The following is a 12,947-nucleotide window of genomic DNA, read 5'->3' as shown; positions in this document are numbered from 1 at the left end:
TGGGTTGGGTTTACAGCTCCAGGACTGGACTGCGATTCAGTGCGTTTAACCTCTGGCTGGTTAGGGATAGATTCTGATTGGCTAGTTTTCTGTGGCACAGTAAAGAGATCTTCAGAGAGCCTACGCCCTAACCTGGACCCACGTGAGCTGGATGATTTGCGGACGCAGAAATCCCCAGAAGACCGGCTGTTGCGGCGCCCAGAGGCTTGTGTCAGGCTGCTGTTATTGGGCTCAGTCTGGTCTTTCGGACAGTGAGACTCTGTGTCTTGTACATGTGCATTACTGTCAGTATTTGAGTCTGTTGGTTCAGTAGAAATGAAGACGTCGTTCTCTCCTACAGTGTCTTCTTGAACATCCTCTTTTTTTTTTTCTCCCCCCCCCCCCTTTTTTTTTTTTTTTTTTTTTTTTTTTGGGGTTTTTTTTGGGGCCTCCTTTTTTTTTAATTTTTTTCCCCATCAGGCTCGGCGGTGGGATTCACTGCCTCAGCCTGTGCTGAAGGTTCAGTGGAGTCCGTAGTCTCCTCTTTCATCTGAGTTTCTATTGGTGTTTCCTTTGCTTGTGTCTCATCATTGTCACCCTCTGAGTGTGCAGTCAGAATTTCTCCTTCTTCCTCTGTAGGTTCAGATGCTGCTGCGTTAACCACTTTCTCTGAACACTGAGCAAATGCTTCACTTGACTGCGTCACTGTGTCGTTTGAAACTGGTATTTCTACTTCAATCTCTGTGTCAACCACTAGGTCAGCACCTTCTTTTGGTTGGACACATTCAGGTGAACACAGTATTATTGCTTCTGCTTCTACACTTGAATCAGTGTTTTGTTCTGAGTCTATTTGTACTATTTCAGCGTCCAGTTCGTCCGATGTCGCTACATGTTTTTCCACCTGCTTCTGATTCTGTGCCAGTACATCAGTTTCTGTCTCTGTTTGGGTGTGTGGCTCTTCTTTCAATTCTGTTTCTGCTAATGACTCAGTGCTGTGGTATTTTTGTTCAAATGCATCTCCCTGTGAGCTGTTGTCTATCTCTGTGATCGCTTCTCGCTGTTGCTCTTGTGTCTCTGTGATCGCTTCTCGCTGTTGCTCTTGTGTCTCTGTGATCGCTTCTCGCTGTTGCTCCTGTGTCTCTGTGATCGCTTCTTGCTGTTGCTCTTGTATCTCTGTGATCGCTTCTTGCTGTTGCTCTTGTGTCTCTGTGATCGCTTCTCGCTGTTGCTCTTGTGTCTCTGTGATCGCTTCTCGCTGTTGCTCCTGTGTCTCTGTGATCGCTTCTTGCTGTTGCTCTTGTATCTCTGTGATCGCTTCTTGCTGTTGCTCTTGTGTCTCAGTGATCACTTCTTGCTGTTGCTCTTGTGTCTCTGTGATCGCTTCTCGCTGTTGCTCTTGTGTCTCAGTGATCGCTTCTTGCTGTTGCTCTTGTGTCTCTGTGATCGCTTCTTGCTGTTGCTCTTGTATCTCTGTCTCTACTGTAGCATCTTTGACAGTTGGAGCTTCAGCCTCACCATTTGTCTGTGAGCCGGGGCTTGTCTCAGTCGCTGTTTCTGAGACCTCTGTGACTGTGTCCACCTGCGTCTGTTGCACATTTTCAGTTTCTAAGCTCTCCTCTGGTTTCATGTCGGCCTGAATCATCTGTTCCTCACTTGGGTCCACACTTTCTTCCGTCTCCACCTCTGTGTTTGTATCTGCTTCAGGATCTTTCTGTGTCTCAGTCTGATGTTCCTGCACAGCAGCTGTAGGTTCACTTTCTGCCTCTTGTATTTCTGTCTCTTTATTTTTGTCTTTGACCTCAATGTCCTGGTCTTTGCTTTTGTGACTCTGCTGTTCCAGGACTTGTGACGGGCTGGAAGAATCCAGCTCCTCGCCCTGCTGAAGAATATTATCAACAGTCTGGTGTTTGGCTGGACCTTGGTTTGGTTCTGTCTCCACATTGGTTTCTTCTGTCTGTTCTGAAAGCATTTTGCTTTCCTCTGTCTCTGTCTCTTTGTGTTGGCTTTCCTCCTTTTCTGTGATTCTTGTTTCTACTTGTTCTTTTACTATAACTGTTTCTTCTACATGCTCCGTTGGTATGTTTTGGATTGTGTCCATCTTCGTAGTTTCTTTCTGTTCACTTTGTTTCGGCTTATTCTGTTCTTCATGTTCTTCTGAAACCGTGTCCTCCTCCTCCTGGACGCCCTGTACCTTCTTAAAACGTATATCAGCCCAGCTGCTCCAGTCCTCCTTTGCTCCCATCGAGAGATGCCTTACAACTCTGCCGCCGCCTTCCCATTCGCCTGCGTTTACCTTTCCCCCTTTCCTCCACTTCTTGTGAAGGATGGAGGGAGACAGCGAGAGAGTGGAGGCAGAGCGAGCAAGAGGGATGGACAGGTTCCCTTTCTCTCTCTCTTTCCTGTTCCGTTCTTCCTCGTTCTGTCGAGCCCTCGCCCATGCCATCCGGTATCCATAGCAGCGACCTCTGGGGTCAAAGGTGGATGAGGGTCTGTCTTTTCTCCACTTTTCTAACTCCTTCTCCGTCTGCTTATCCAGATCTCTGGCTGACAGTGGCACAGAGCACACCTAAGAAAGTAAGAAAACATTAGTTTATATCTAAACTATAGTTTCTGGCAGCCAGTTCCTTCAGTGTGGAACATTTATTTATTCTTTTTTATCTTTTTTGAAAAGATTTTGCTTTTGCAGTCAGTGCCCTGATTTTTCAATTGTAGGTGTGGTCACTTCATGCTTGAATCTTAAGCCAAAACAGACGTCTTAAAAGTGGTATGGATGAAATCATCTGCTGAAGTCACTGATAGCTAGTAAACCAGATTTTCAGCGGCTGCTCTCCTCAACACCAGCCATATGAGTCGTCCTTACCTCTGCTATGAAGGAGTCATCTTCCTCTTGGACCTGCTCCCTGACTCCCCTCAGCCTCTCCAGAGTCTCCATCTGACCCTGACACTGCTTCCTCTGCTCAGCTCGGCCCAGAACCCGACGCACCAGCACCACCGCCACCTGGAGCAGCACCCGCACTCCTGCACAGAGGAGAGGAGAGGTAAGAGTGGACATAAATCAGAGTATAACAAAGAAAGCAATATGGAAGTAACCAATTTCATTCTAATCAGATGAAAGGAATTTTAAACTGTTGTAACTTGTACCAAAATATACAATACAACATTTTATCTAAGCAGTTACATATTTGGTTGCCTCCCTTTCAGGAAATCATTTAATTTGTATGACGCACAGCAGTCCATATGAGAACATACCATAGCAGAAAAAGAGGTCCCAGACCCGGAGCAGTGTGTTGAAGGGCAGGTGACGTGTGAAGAGACACATCAGCCAGTCAGTGGCGAACATGAGGGGCTCCACCCCGTGGTGCTGCAGATGTTTGTGTGCAGCTGGACATGTCCTTTTCAACACCCAGGTCAGCATGGCCGCGTCAAACAGGACTCCCTCCTGCATGAGTACACACGCTTAGTTCAGGTAATCAGATCCAGGTAATAGTTTGTTTTATGGTTCTCTAATTTCCAAATAATAGGAAGTTTCCCTGAATATTGATATACCATATATCTATCTGGTACTTATCATAGGGAAATAGGCTCTTCCTTGAAAGAAGAATTGTATACCCATTTTTTCATGTTCTGTTGACCTGACTGACTCTGGTTGCACTAGAAATAACTGGAACATTGTCTCAGTTTTTCCTACAATAAATAAAAAATGACATTCATAAAAACCACAGATCCACACTGTGCACAATGTTTCTGTGATTATTTGATTAATTGTTGTCTTAATGAATCTTTAAGTGTTTGCTGAATTGGGAGTTAATGCATAGCATAAATGAATAAAAATGAGCTTCTAATTTAATTCACTGGGCTACAGTTCATGTAAATTGTCTGTATATGACAGGGTAAACAGATTAATATAAGTGTAGTGTCGGCCACATAGTGCATGTCCTCACCAACAGAGGGCTGTAGTATCCAGGCAGGTACTGCTCACTTATCTGCACCAGACACCAGAAGGCCTCCTGACAAGGTCACATGGGTTTAGATGGTATATACATTCACAATAAGTCAACATTTATAAGTTATCCCTCCTATTATTAGGCTAGGTATGCATCTGAAGCAGTGTTTGTGCCACAGGTCACAGTGCTAAAATCTAGATTGATTAAATGTTTGCAGATTCTTTATTGGGCAAAAGGGTAAACAGTGTTCGAGACGGATCGCTACCTCAGCTGGCATGTTCATCAGCAGCACTGCAGCCACGGGCCCCTGTGCCTGGCAGTAACCCTCTTCTGGTTGATACTGAGTGTAGGCTTTCAACACCCGGAACAAACCACGCTGCCTTCACACAAACAAACATGCACACACACCACAATCATCAGTGACACAAACCACAAGTTAAAACGTCCTGATTACACTTTGATAAAAATCACCTGTGCAACAGAAAACAAAGAGACAAAGAATATAAAGATGCAATGGTAGCAGCTAAACGCTAAAAAGACTGTGGGATTATTTTGTAGCCATGAGCTTGTCAACAGAAACAAAGAGAGATAGCAATGATTCCTACCCATGTCCATCCTTGGAAAGGAACATTTCGTGGAAAGGAAACTGTCGGTCCAGGTCTCTCTCGATCACATCCACCCAGCTCTGCAGAGCGGGCTGTGAGTCCAGAGACTAACACACAGATAAAAGATAGTTTAAGTCAAAACAGTGCATGTATTGTAAGTACAAGGAGCCTTATTTAGGCTTAGTGCTGCAACAATTATTTTAAATTATCTATTGTTTAGTCAATTTCAAGTTTAGTATAAGAAGTCAGTAAATAATGATAATTGTGCAGTACAAGATCCCACAGCCTGAGATTCTCCATTTACACTTCTATAAAAACAGATAATAGCAAGCAACTAATCAATGAATCAACTACTGATTTCACCATTAGCTAGTCAGAAGTAAAAAAAAAAAAAAAAAAGGCTCCTAGAGCCCAAGGTGATGTGATGTGTGGTGATGCTTGTTTTGACATTGCAAAGATATTCAGTTTAGGAGCAGGAACCAGTAAAATGTTTGTCATATTTTCTTGATAACATTAACAATGAATATTTTATCATCTAATCAAAGAATTGACTAATTGTTAAAACACTAGTCACACTGCATCCTTTGAATTAAGACTACAGCACATTGTTACTCTGTGAGCGTGTTTAGTTTTCTTGCCTGGTAGAGGTTTTCGCTTTGTTTCATCCTGTCGGTAGCGCCACACAGCAGAGGCCAGCACTTAGCTCTGAGCGAGGCCGGGATGCCTTTCTGACACTGCACTTTGACCTGAAGGGATGTCAGTAACAGAGACACAGGCTCAGCTCAAAGTAGTTCAGTATGAATACTATTAATAACTAACAACATTAATAATGGCTTTATTCAAGTCCCAGGAAGCCATGACAGTAACACCAGGACCCTGAAACTGAAGCAGCTAAATGGAATTCAGCCATCTGTCTGTTTCTTAGTACCTGCTTTATTCTACTGTGACATGTCAAAATGTCTTTCATTTAGTTTTGGAGTTTATTTACACTACATTTAATGACATTAGGGTATGTAAAATGGGACACACCTTACTGGTCTTCTTCAACAAGATGCGATCCCATTGGGCAATGATGTTTATCCATTTGGCCTCCCTCTGCCTGACCAACTCAGGGGGTGGGCCCACACTCCTGACACAAAAACAGCAAACAAATCACCAAGTAAGTATTTTAAACATGAAATAACCTTCAGTGTGTCTCATCCATTGATACCTTTGTGTCAGTGTGCAGAGTTTGTGCATGCACTTTTGTGTGTTGTCATTATAGAAAGACAGCGCTCTGAAAATCAAGACAGGAAACAGGAAAACCACACGGTAGCAGTTTTAAGTCTCCATGGCAACAGGTCAGGATGTTATCAATGGGGAAAGTGTGAAGACGGCAGGTAGCAGTTTGTTCAGCTGGTCTCATCCTGAATGTACACTGCTTTGTGTAGTCCACCAGCAGGATCTTTTATTTCATTGTTGATTAAATATAATGTTGTTGTTGCTAGTATTATCTACATCTATGTTCCTACAGAATTATTATATCAACATTAATGCAGCACCTGTCTGTCTGTCCTGCTGAATAAAGTCATCATGGGTGGCAATGCTTTGCAAAACAGAGGAGTAGTTTTGAAGCTGACAAAATAAATACGACCACTTATAAATATTTCTGTGTTTAACTGTGAGTTTTATTCACTGGTTTATTGACCTTTCATGTGGCTGTCTCCTCATTTGACCTCTCCCATTGCAACTGTGAGGTTGGAGCTTTACTTGCTGCGTAAACAAGGCTTTCTTTCACTCTTTAGCAGAAAACTTTTGCTCTTGGGTGGGCCGTGCTGTATTTCGTAGTGTACTTTTATTCTCAAATAGATGGTTTGGAAGCTATTGCTCTCTCATTAAGACCTGTTTGCTAATTGTTTTTTGACTGCAGTTGAGTGTTATTTGCCCAGTCGGCTCCGTGTCACAAAAGCATTGGATTAAAATACAGGTCTTCAGATACGTGGTTTTATAGAAGCATGGTCTGGCTCTTCACTGTACACTGTATTCTCTATATAAACATTCAATAGCTAACCTTCAGCATTAAGGGAAACACATTTTTTGGTATCATCTCTTCTGAAACTGACACTAACATCTGGGAATTATTTCAATCCTAGGTGTTTCAAGGTCTAAAAGCTCAACATATAGCAGGGGTTTCGAGGAGTTCTGAAAGCAGAAGCAGAAGTGATAATAAATTATACAACAGTGGTTCCCAAGCTATTGGAGGTCTAAACTATTTTAGGGGTCACCAGATACTGTAGTTAAACAAAATAATGTAGATTGTTCTCTACCTTTTGGACATTTTTACCTCTAAAAATGAAACAATGCAAACAGGAAAATCCATCCAAGCCATAAACATAGACATAAAAGATTATTTATGCACTAATAGGTAGCATTAATTGTTAAATCATCCAATCAGGGTGCCCAGTTAGCTCAGTGGGTAGAGCTGGCGACCCACATACTGAGGCTGAGTCCTTGCTGCAGCAGCCCAGGGTTCGAATCTGACCTGTGGCCCTTTGCTGCGTGTTTCCTGTCTATCTTCAGCTGTCCCTATCAAATAAAGGCAATGAAAAGGCCAAAAAAATTACTTTAAAATAAATAAAAAAATCATCCAATCAGAATAGTAGGAGGACACATGCACAGGTTTATTGTATAATTAGTATTTATATTGCTATATTAACAATGTATAAAAATCTTACCAGTCAGCTATGATTCAATTTAACCACAAACATTTAAATAGAGTTACACAGACTTAATGAAAATAGATAAATATAGGTAATGGACTGAGACCTTGAGGGGCATTTCTTTTACTATATTTCATTTTCACATTTAATAGAAACCTTTCTAGAGTTTTTATCTACCTTGAGATGCAGTTTAGTAAACTCAACAACCACTTCAGCCTTCATTTGTCTCTCTACCCTTTGCCCTTTTTAAATAAAATAAAAAAGTCTCTTTGAAAAGCGAATTGAAAACAGAGAACCAGAACACCTGGTTTTGATAACAGTGCCAAGCTCAGTGACGATACAGTGACAGGCCACAAGCACAAATGTGGAACTGCTCACCCTGCTGTGGATCCATTGGTCACAATGAAACCAAACCGGTCTGTCTCAGGTTCCAGACCAGCCTCTGATCCTGCATCCGATCCAGAGCTGTCCTCGTCACCGAGGTTCTTCTGGGCTGGACTCGATGGACTCAACATCTTACTGAAAGAGGAGGCTCCTCGTTATGACTTTATCATCATGATTAGTTGATTCATCAGAGGCTTGTGACCTTACAACGCCTCCCACATGTGGATGTATCAATGTTCCAAACCTTAACCCCATCCAAAAGCACTTCTCTCACTGGAGTCTGTTTAGGTTGTTATTGTCAGTACACAAAGTAGAGGCCTTGATGCTGAACAAGAGTGTCCTGCTACACTTAATAACATCTTAAAAGTACATTCTTCACTACCCGTCTTCAGTTCAAGCCAAGGTTATGACATCTGCTGGCTCAGTTCGTCTTTTATTCTTTTTTCGATCAGTGTAAAGTAGTTTAAAACCACTTCCTTCCCTCCTTCCATAAACATCACATCACAAGAGCACAATTGTTAAATCTCTTCAAATATGCTTTTAAATGTAATTACCTTTTAAATTTCCGTCATATTTGCTCACTCCGTTGTTGAAGAGGTGAAGTGTGAGATCTTCCAGTGATGAGAGGAAGACAAACTTCCTCTCGCTCTCTCGCCCAATTGCTCTCTCTCTCTCTTTCTCTCTCTGCCTCTCTCTCTCTGCCTCCCTCTCTCAGTATTACAAATACATTATGTCCCTTAAATCAACTTCCCTTAAAGCAGTAAAATTGACTATTTATGGAAAATGCTCTTATTTAGGTTACACAGAAGTGATATTCAGTTGTAACATGACATCAGGGTGTGTGATACATGTATAATATGCTCTGCTTATGAGTATTACTTCCTCTTCAGGGCATTGTGAATGCTGCTTTCACTTGCAGTAGGAAATACTACAATTACACGCGCCTGGCGGTAATTTAAACTCAGAATGGGAAATTAACGAGGGGTGCTTGAATGCAACATAAATACAATTGCGCAGTTCACGGACCTGCTGTCTGCGTCTTGTTGCTCATCAAACACTTGTGACAGAGGTAAGTCTAGTAGAGTATTATTATAAAGGCGAACTGGTTATTGTGACGATTGTTTTACGCTTCAGGTATAGGGTCCGTGTTGCGTTCAATGAATTATTCTACTAAATTACCTTGAATTAACGCACTGTAAAGTTGGTGAGCGACTTAGTTATTGTACATTATGAAGTCAGGGCTCACAGTTTGCTATTACGAACACGTATCGTCCAAATAAATCAAAGTAAATGACCAAATAAACGTTTTAAGGAAACTGCGTGGTTATGTTACCTGTTGTGTCAACCTGAGCTTAATTTTGCTAACGGTGATTTTAATTTGTAATGAGGCGTTCAGGTTATATCGTACAAACAATTAATTAAAGCAAAGGATTGCCCATGTGCCTACAAACTAATTGCAAACATTTTTTAGGGAAAAAAACACCAAAGTCAGCATTATTTAATTAGTATCTATGTTATTTATTAACATTTTACAGTCAAGTCGACCAATGTTTGCCTATATTTGGTGTAAATTGTGAACACGTTACAACATTTTGACACGATACAAAATACCTTATTTAAGCTACTTTTCCGTTTAAATGGCGCGACAGCTCGTCTAGCAAACGGGGGTAGCAATCTTAGAATAATCCCTGAATGCTCCCAAATCGCATAAACTGGACGTGTTCCCGTTCTTCCCATTCTGCCGGCATGCCGTGAACGTGGCAAACCGTTGACGTAACAGCAGGGATTGAGGGCGCGAGATTACCGGACGCTTGTTCTCATTCAGCTGGCAGTCTCCACCCCTCACTCACCCGTCCCTTGTTTTCAGTGAGCAGCTTTGTTTGCAACACACAAGGGTTTCCTGTATCTGCTGTGTACATTTTAGTTCCTCTTATTGTATCTCAATATGCTGTCCACTTGTCCCTCTTTGCTCAGATGTCTTCTGCACTGAGTCTGCGTCTTCTCCACTGCTACTCAAGGCCAGGTACCACTGAAGCAAATGTCCCTAAATCATATCTGTATGCACACACACACAAAAAAAGAGCTATTGTCACATCACATTTGTCATCCCCAGGCACATTCGGATACAGCCCCGGGGTAACTCGCCCATTCAGTGTCAGTGTGCTGAGAGAAGGTTTTAGTAAGTGCTGACACACACCAAGAGCTATTACATTGTCAGTAGAGTTACCACATGTTTTTAAATGCTCTCTCTCTCCCTCTGTTCTCCTTGTAAGAGTATGTAAATGCTCAGGAGCTGCCAACAGACCTGAGGTCCGTCACTGACCGGGCTGCCACGACTCTTCTTTGGACCGAGCTCTTTAGAGGTCACTCAAACTATGATTTCTGTAAAGATATCTCATGTTATGTTATAAGGGTTTAAGGCCTTGTGATATTCTACATTATTCTTATTGTGAACAAATATCGAAAAGACAAAAACCAACAACCGATTTATCCTACCAATAAGTTTCTGTCTCTGCAGTCAAGGCCTGGTACACCTTATTCCTCCGAACCATAGATAGAAACAATTAAAAATACATAAATGAGTTAAATTGTATTACATTGTATGGTCCTTTATCACAACAAATACAGCCACTGTAGTTAGAGTCAGTTCCACATACACCACCCTTTTGCCATAAATACCTACTAGTGCACCAAATGTTTAATAATTTGAGTCTGAAAATAGTCTTTTTAGTTTAGATTAATTGACTTTATTAGAGGGAGGACATCTAATCATGATACAACAACAAAATGCTGAAGATGACACAGTAAAGACTAAGACTAGTATTATAGTCCCTGAGTTAATGAGAGTACAGATGCAGAACTCCAAGTAACAACAAAACATTACCTACCGGCCAGCCAGTAGAAGAAATACCTCAACTGTCATCAATAAAACGACTCCACAATTTGTTCAAATGTATTTAAAGTCCACGTAAAATTCCCTATTTGCACCATTTACACCGACATAAAAGACGCAAATTCAAAAGATGCACTATAGAATTATTTCCTGGTTGTATACGTGTATATAAATATGTATATAAAGACATTTTATTCCATGAATTTAATTATCTTTTTCTATGAGTGTAGCATGAAGGACCTGCAAACGTTAATTTCACAACCTTGTGCTGTATATTGATAATACATTTCCTTGATTGATTGATTGATTGATTGGTAAACTATTTACTCCAGTTTGAGTGACATTTGCTAAAAGCTTCCTCAAAAATGAACCAATATATTTATGACCTGTTTTGGTATGTTAGTCAGAATGAGTTTGGTGCTCACTGTGGTTTTTGTCCTTTTATGGAATTTCATGACAATAATAAAAATCTAGAAAAACGCCGGCATTGTCCTTTAAGTGAGTCACAACTCGTTTCTTCGGCAACACCTTTTTCCCGCAGGTTTGGCGATGACCATGAGTTACCTGTTCCGTGAACCAGCCACCATCAACTACCCGTTTGAGAAGGGCCCTCTGTCACCCCGCTTCCGTGGCGAGCACGCCCTCCGCCGCTACCCTAATGGAGAGGAGCGCTGCATTGCCTGTAAGCTGTGTGAGGCCGTCTGCCCTGCTCAGGTGAACACAAACACACACTCAGATCCTGCTATAGAGAAAGAGCAATATTACTGCGAGGTAATGTTGCACCTTTCTATATCGGTCAGCCTTCTTCACCATAAAGTGTCACGTCTGACTTTTGTCTCTTCCCTTTCCTGCCTATGTTGCACCCAGGCCATTACCATTGAAGCTGAGACTCGCGCTGATGGCAGCAGGAGAACTACTCGCTATGACATTGATATGACCAAATGTATCTATTGTGGCTTCTGCCAGGAAGCCTGTCCCGTTGATGCCATTGTTGAGGTAAGAATAAACGTAGACCGTATACTGAATAAGAGGTGAACATTTTCTCAGTAACTTTATTTCTGTCACCTTCCATGTTTCCTGCCAGGGGATCTTTTTTTGGCGTTTAAAGATCATATCAGTGTCACATTTACATCCCCAGTATTTATTTAGTCTGCATTGCCAACGTATAAGTATCCTACACTCTAGGCCCCAGTATGCTTTAATGCTTGTAGGATCGTTCAGCAGCGTCTGAAACCTTCTTTTTCCAAATAGAGAAACCTGTAACTTTCCACAGACAGTCAGACAGTTGCACCCACTTCCAGTGATTTGTCAGGTGTGTGGAGGTGAGGAAGTAGGCAGACTTTTCCGTCTTTTGACATTTGCCATTTGTACAACTTTTCACCTCTAAAAACAACACCTGCCTCCTCCTTTTTGCCCGAGTAAACTCAAGTAAACTACTACAGTCCTCTGCTTTCTTTGAAGAACCACTCAGAGTTCAACATGTATATCTAGGGTTTGGAACAAGAACAAAACAACAATAGGTTCATCATGCAGATGGTTTACCTAAAAGTCAACTGCTACCTTCAACAAAGGGGGAAATTATTTATTGAATGTATTCAAATGGGGCGTTATGCACTCAACCATCATCAAAACTTAAATCTAGGACTTTGTATCATCTGTGGATTTAAGCCTACAGATGTTTTAATGTCTATTTTTTCTTCATTCCCTCCCTCAGGGTCCAAACTTTGAGTTCTCCACAGAGACCCACGAGGAGCTGCTGTACAACAAAGAGAAGCTGCTGAACAACGGAGACCGATGGGAGGCTGAGATAGCAGCCAACATACAGGCAGATTACCTGTACAGATAGACTCACTGTTGCATCTGTACACTGCGTGTGAAGATGCATCATACAGAAAAATGATACATCTTATCATCCTCCTACACATTAAAGAGATTATATGTAGCTTTACAGATGTTATAGGGAGTTACATATAAGCGATGAAGCCTTGCAGCCTCATATTCTGTTATCAGAACTGAGAAAAAACACAAACGCACAAATGATACGTTGCACAGATCGATGATGTTGCACTTTTATGATGTTGACTATAAAATGTGTAGCCTATGCACAGTCTGATAGACCATTTTCTGCTGCACTTTAAAATCCTGTTTTATCTGATGTAATAGGACATTTTCTGGAAGGGTATATTTATGTAATGTTGCTGAAGCTATTTAAGATGCTGAAATAAATCCTGTTTTAACAGTTCATTTGCCCATTGCATCAAAGGAGGTTCTGAAACAAAAACCTGATGAATAGATTAGTGGATAATAGGAACTGATCATTTTGCTATTGCGATTTTATCACCGTTACTGCTTCCGTCTGTCTTATATGATGGTAAACTAAATATCTTTGTTCCATTGGATAAAAGAAATGTTTGGATATTCAGCTCTGCAACTATCTTATGAT

The 12,947-nt window shown here is 41.4% G+C and overlaps 2 protein-coding genes across 2 annotated transcripts; one reads left to right on the top strand and one right to left on the bottom strand.

The window, feature by feature from the left end:
- Window positions 1-439: 439 nt before the first annotated feature.
- Window positions 440-8,474, bottom strand: tbc1d10c (TBC1 domain family, member 10C). Its single transcript, XM_051419011.1, has 10 exons — window positions 8,166-8,474; window positions 7,606-7,746; window positions 5,558-5,657; window positions 5,167-5,274; window positions 4,529-4,635; window positions 4,189-4,303; window positions 3,921-3,986; window positions 3,229-3,418; window positions 2,840-2,997; window positions 440-2,545 (listed from the first exon to the last, which is right to left on the bottom strand). The coding sequence occupies exons 2-10, from the start codon at window positions 7,740-7,742 to the stop codon at window positions 440-442; spliced, it is 3,087 nt and encodes a 1,028-aa protein (XP_051274971.1). The 5' UTR covers window positions 7,743-7,746; window positions 8,166-8,474.
- Window positions 8,475-8,583: 109 nt separating this feature from the next.
- On the top strand, window positions 8,584-12,746 carry ndufs8b (NADH:ubiquinone oxidoreductase core subunit S8b). Its single transcript, XM_051419017.1, has 7 exons — window positions 8,584-8,680; window positions 9,586-9,634; window positions 9,725-9,790; window positions 9,885-9,974; window positions 11,046-11,218; window positions 11,372-11,500; window positions 12,219-12,746. Exons 2-7 carry the CDS (start codon window positions 9,586-9,588, stop codon window positions 12,348-12,350), a joined length of 639 nt encoding a protein of 212 aa, XP_051274977.1. The 5' UTR covers window positions 8,584-8,680; the 3' UTR covers window positions 12,351-12,746.
- The last annotated feature ends 201 nt before the right edge of the window (window positions 12,747-12,947 follow it).

The sequence above is a fragment of the Dicentrarchus labrax genome, unplaced genomic scaffold (genome assembly GCF_905237075.1).
Source record: "Dicentrarchus labrax unplaced genomic scaffold, dlabrax2021, whole genome shotgun sequence".
In the NCBI taxonomy this organism is placed as follows: Eukaryota; Metazoa; Chordata; class Actinopteri; family Moronidae; genus Dicentrarchus; species Dicentrarchus labrax.
Note: the sequence above shows the minus strand (reverse complement) of the source record. Positions and strands in the feature narration are given on the sequence as shown.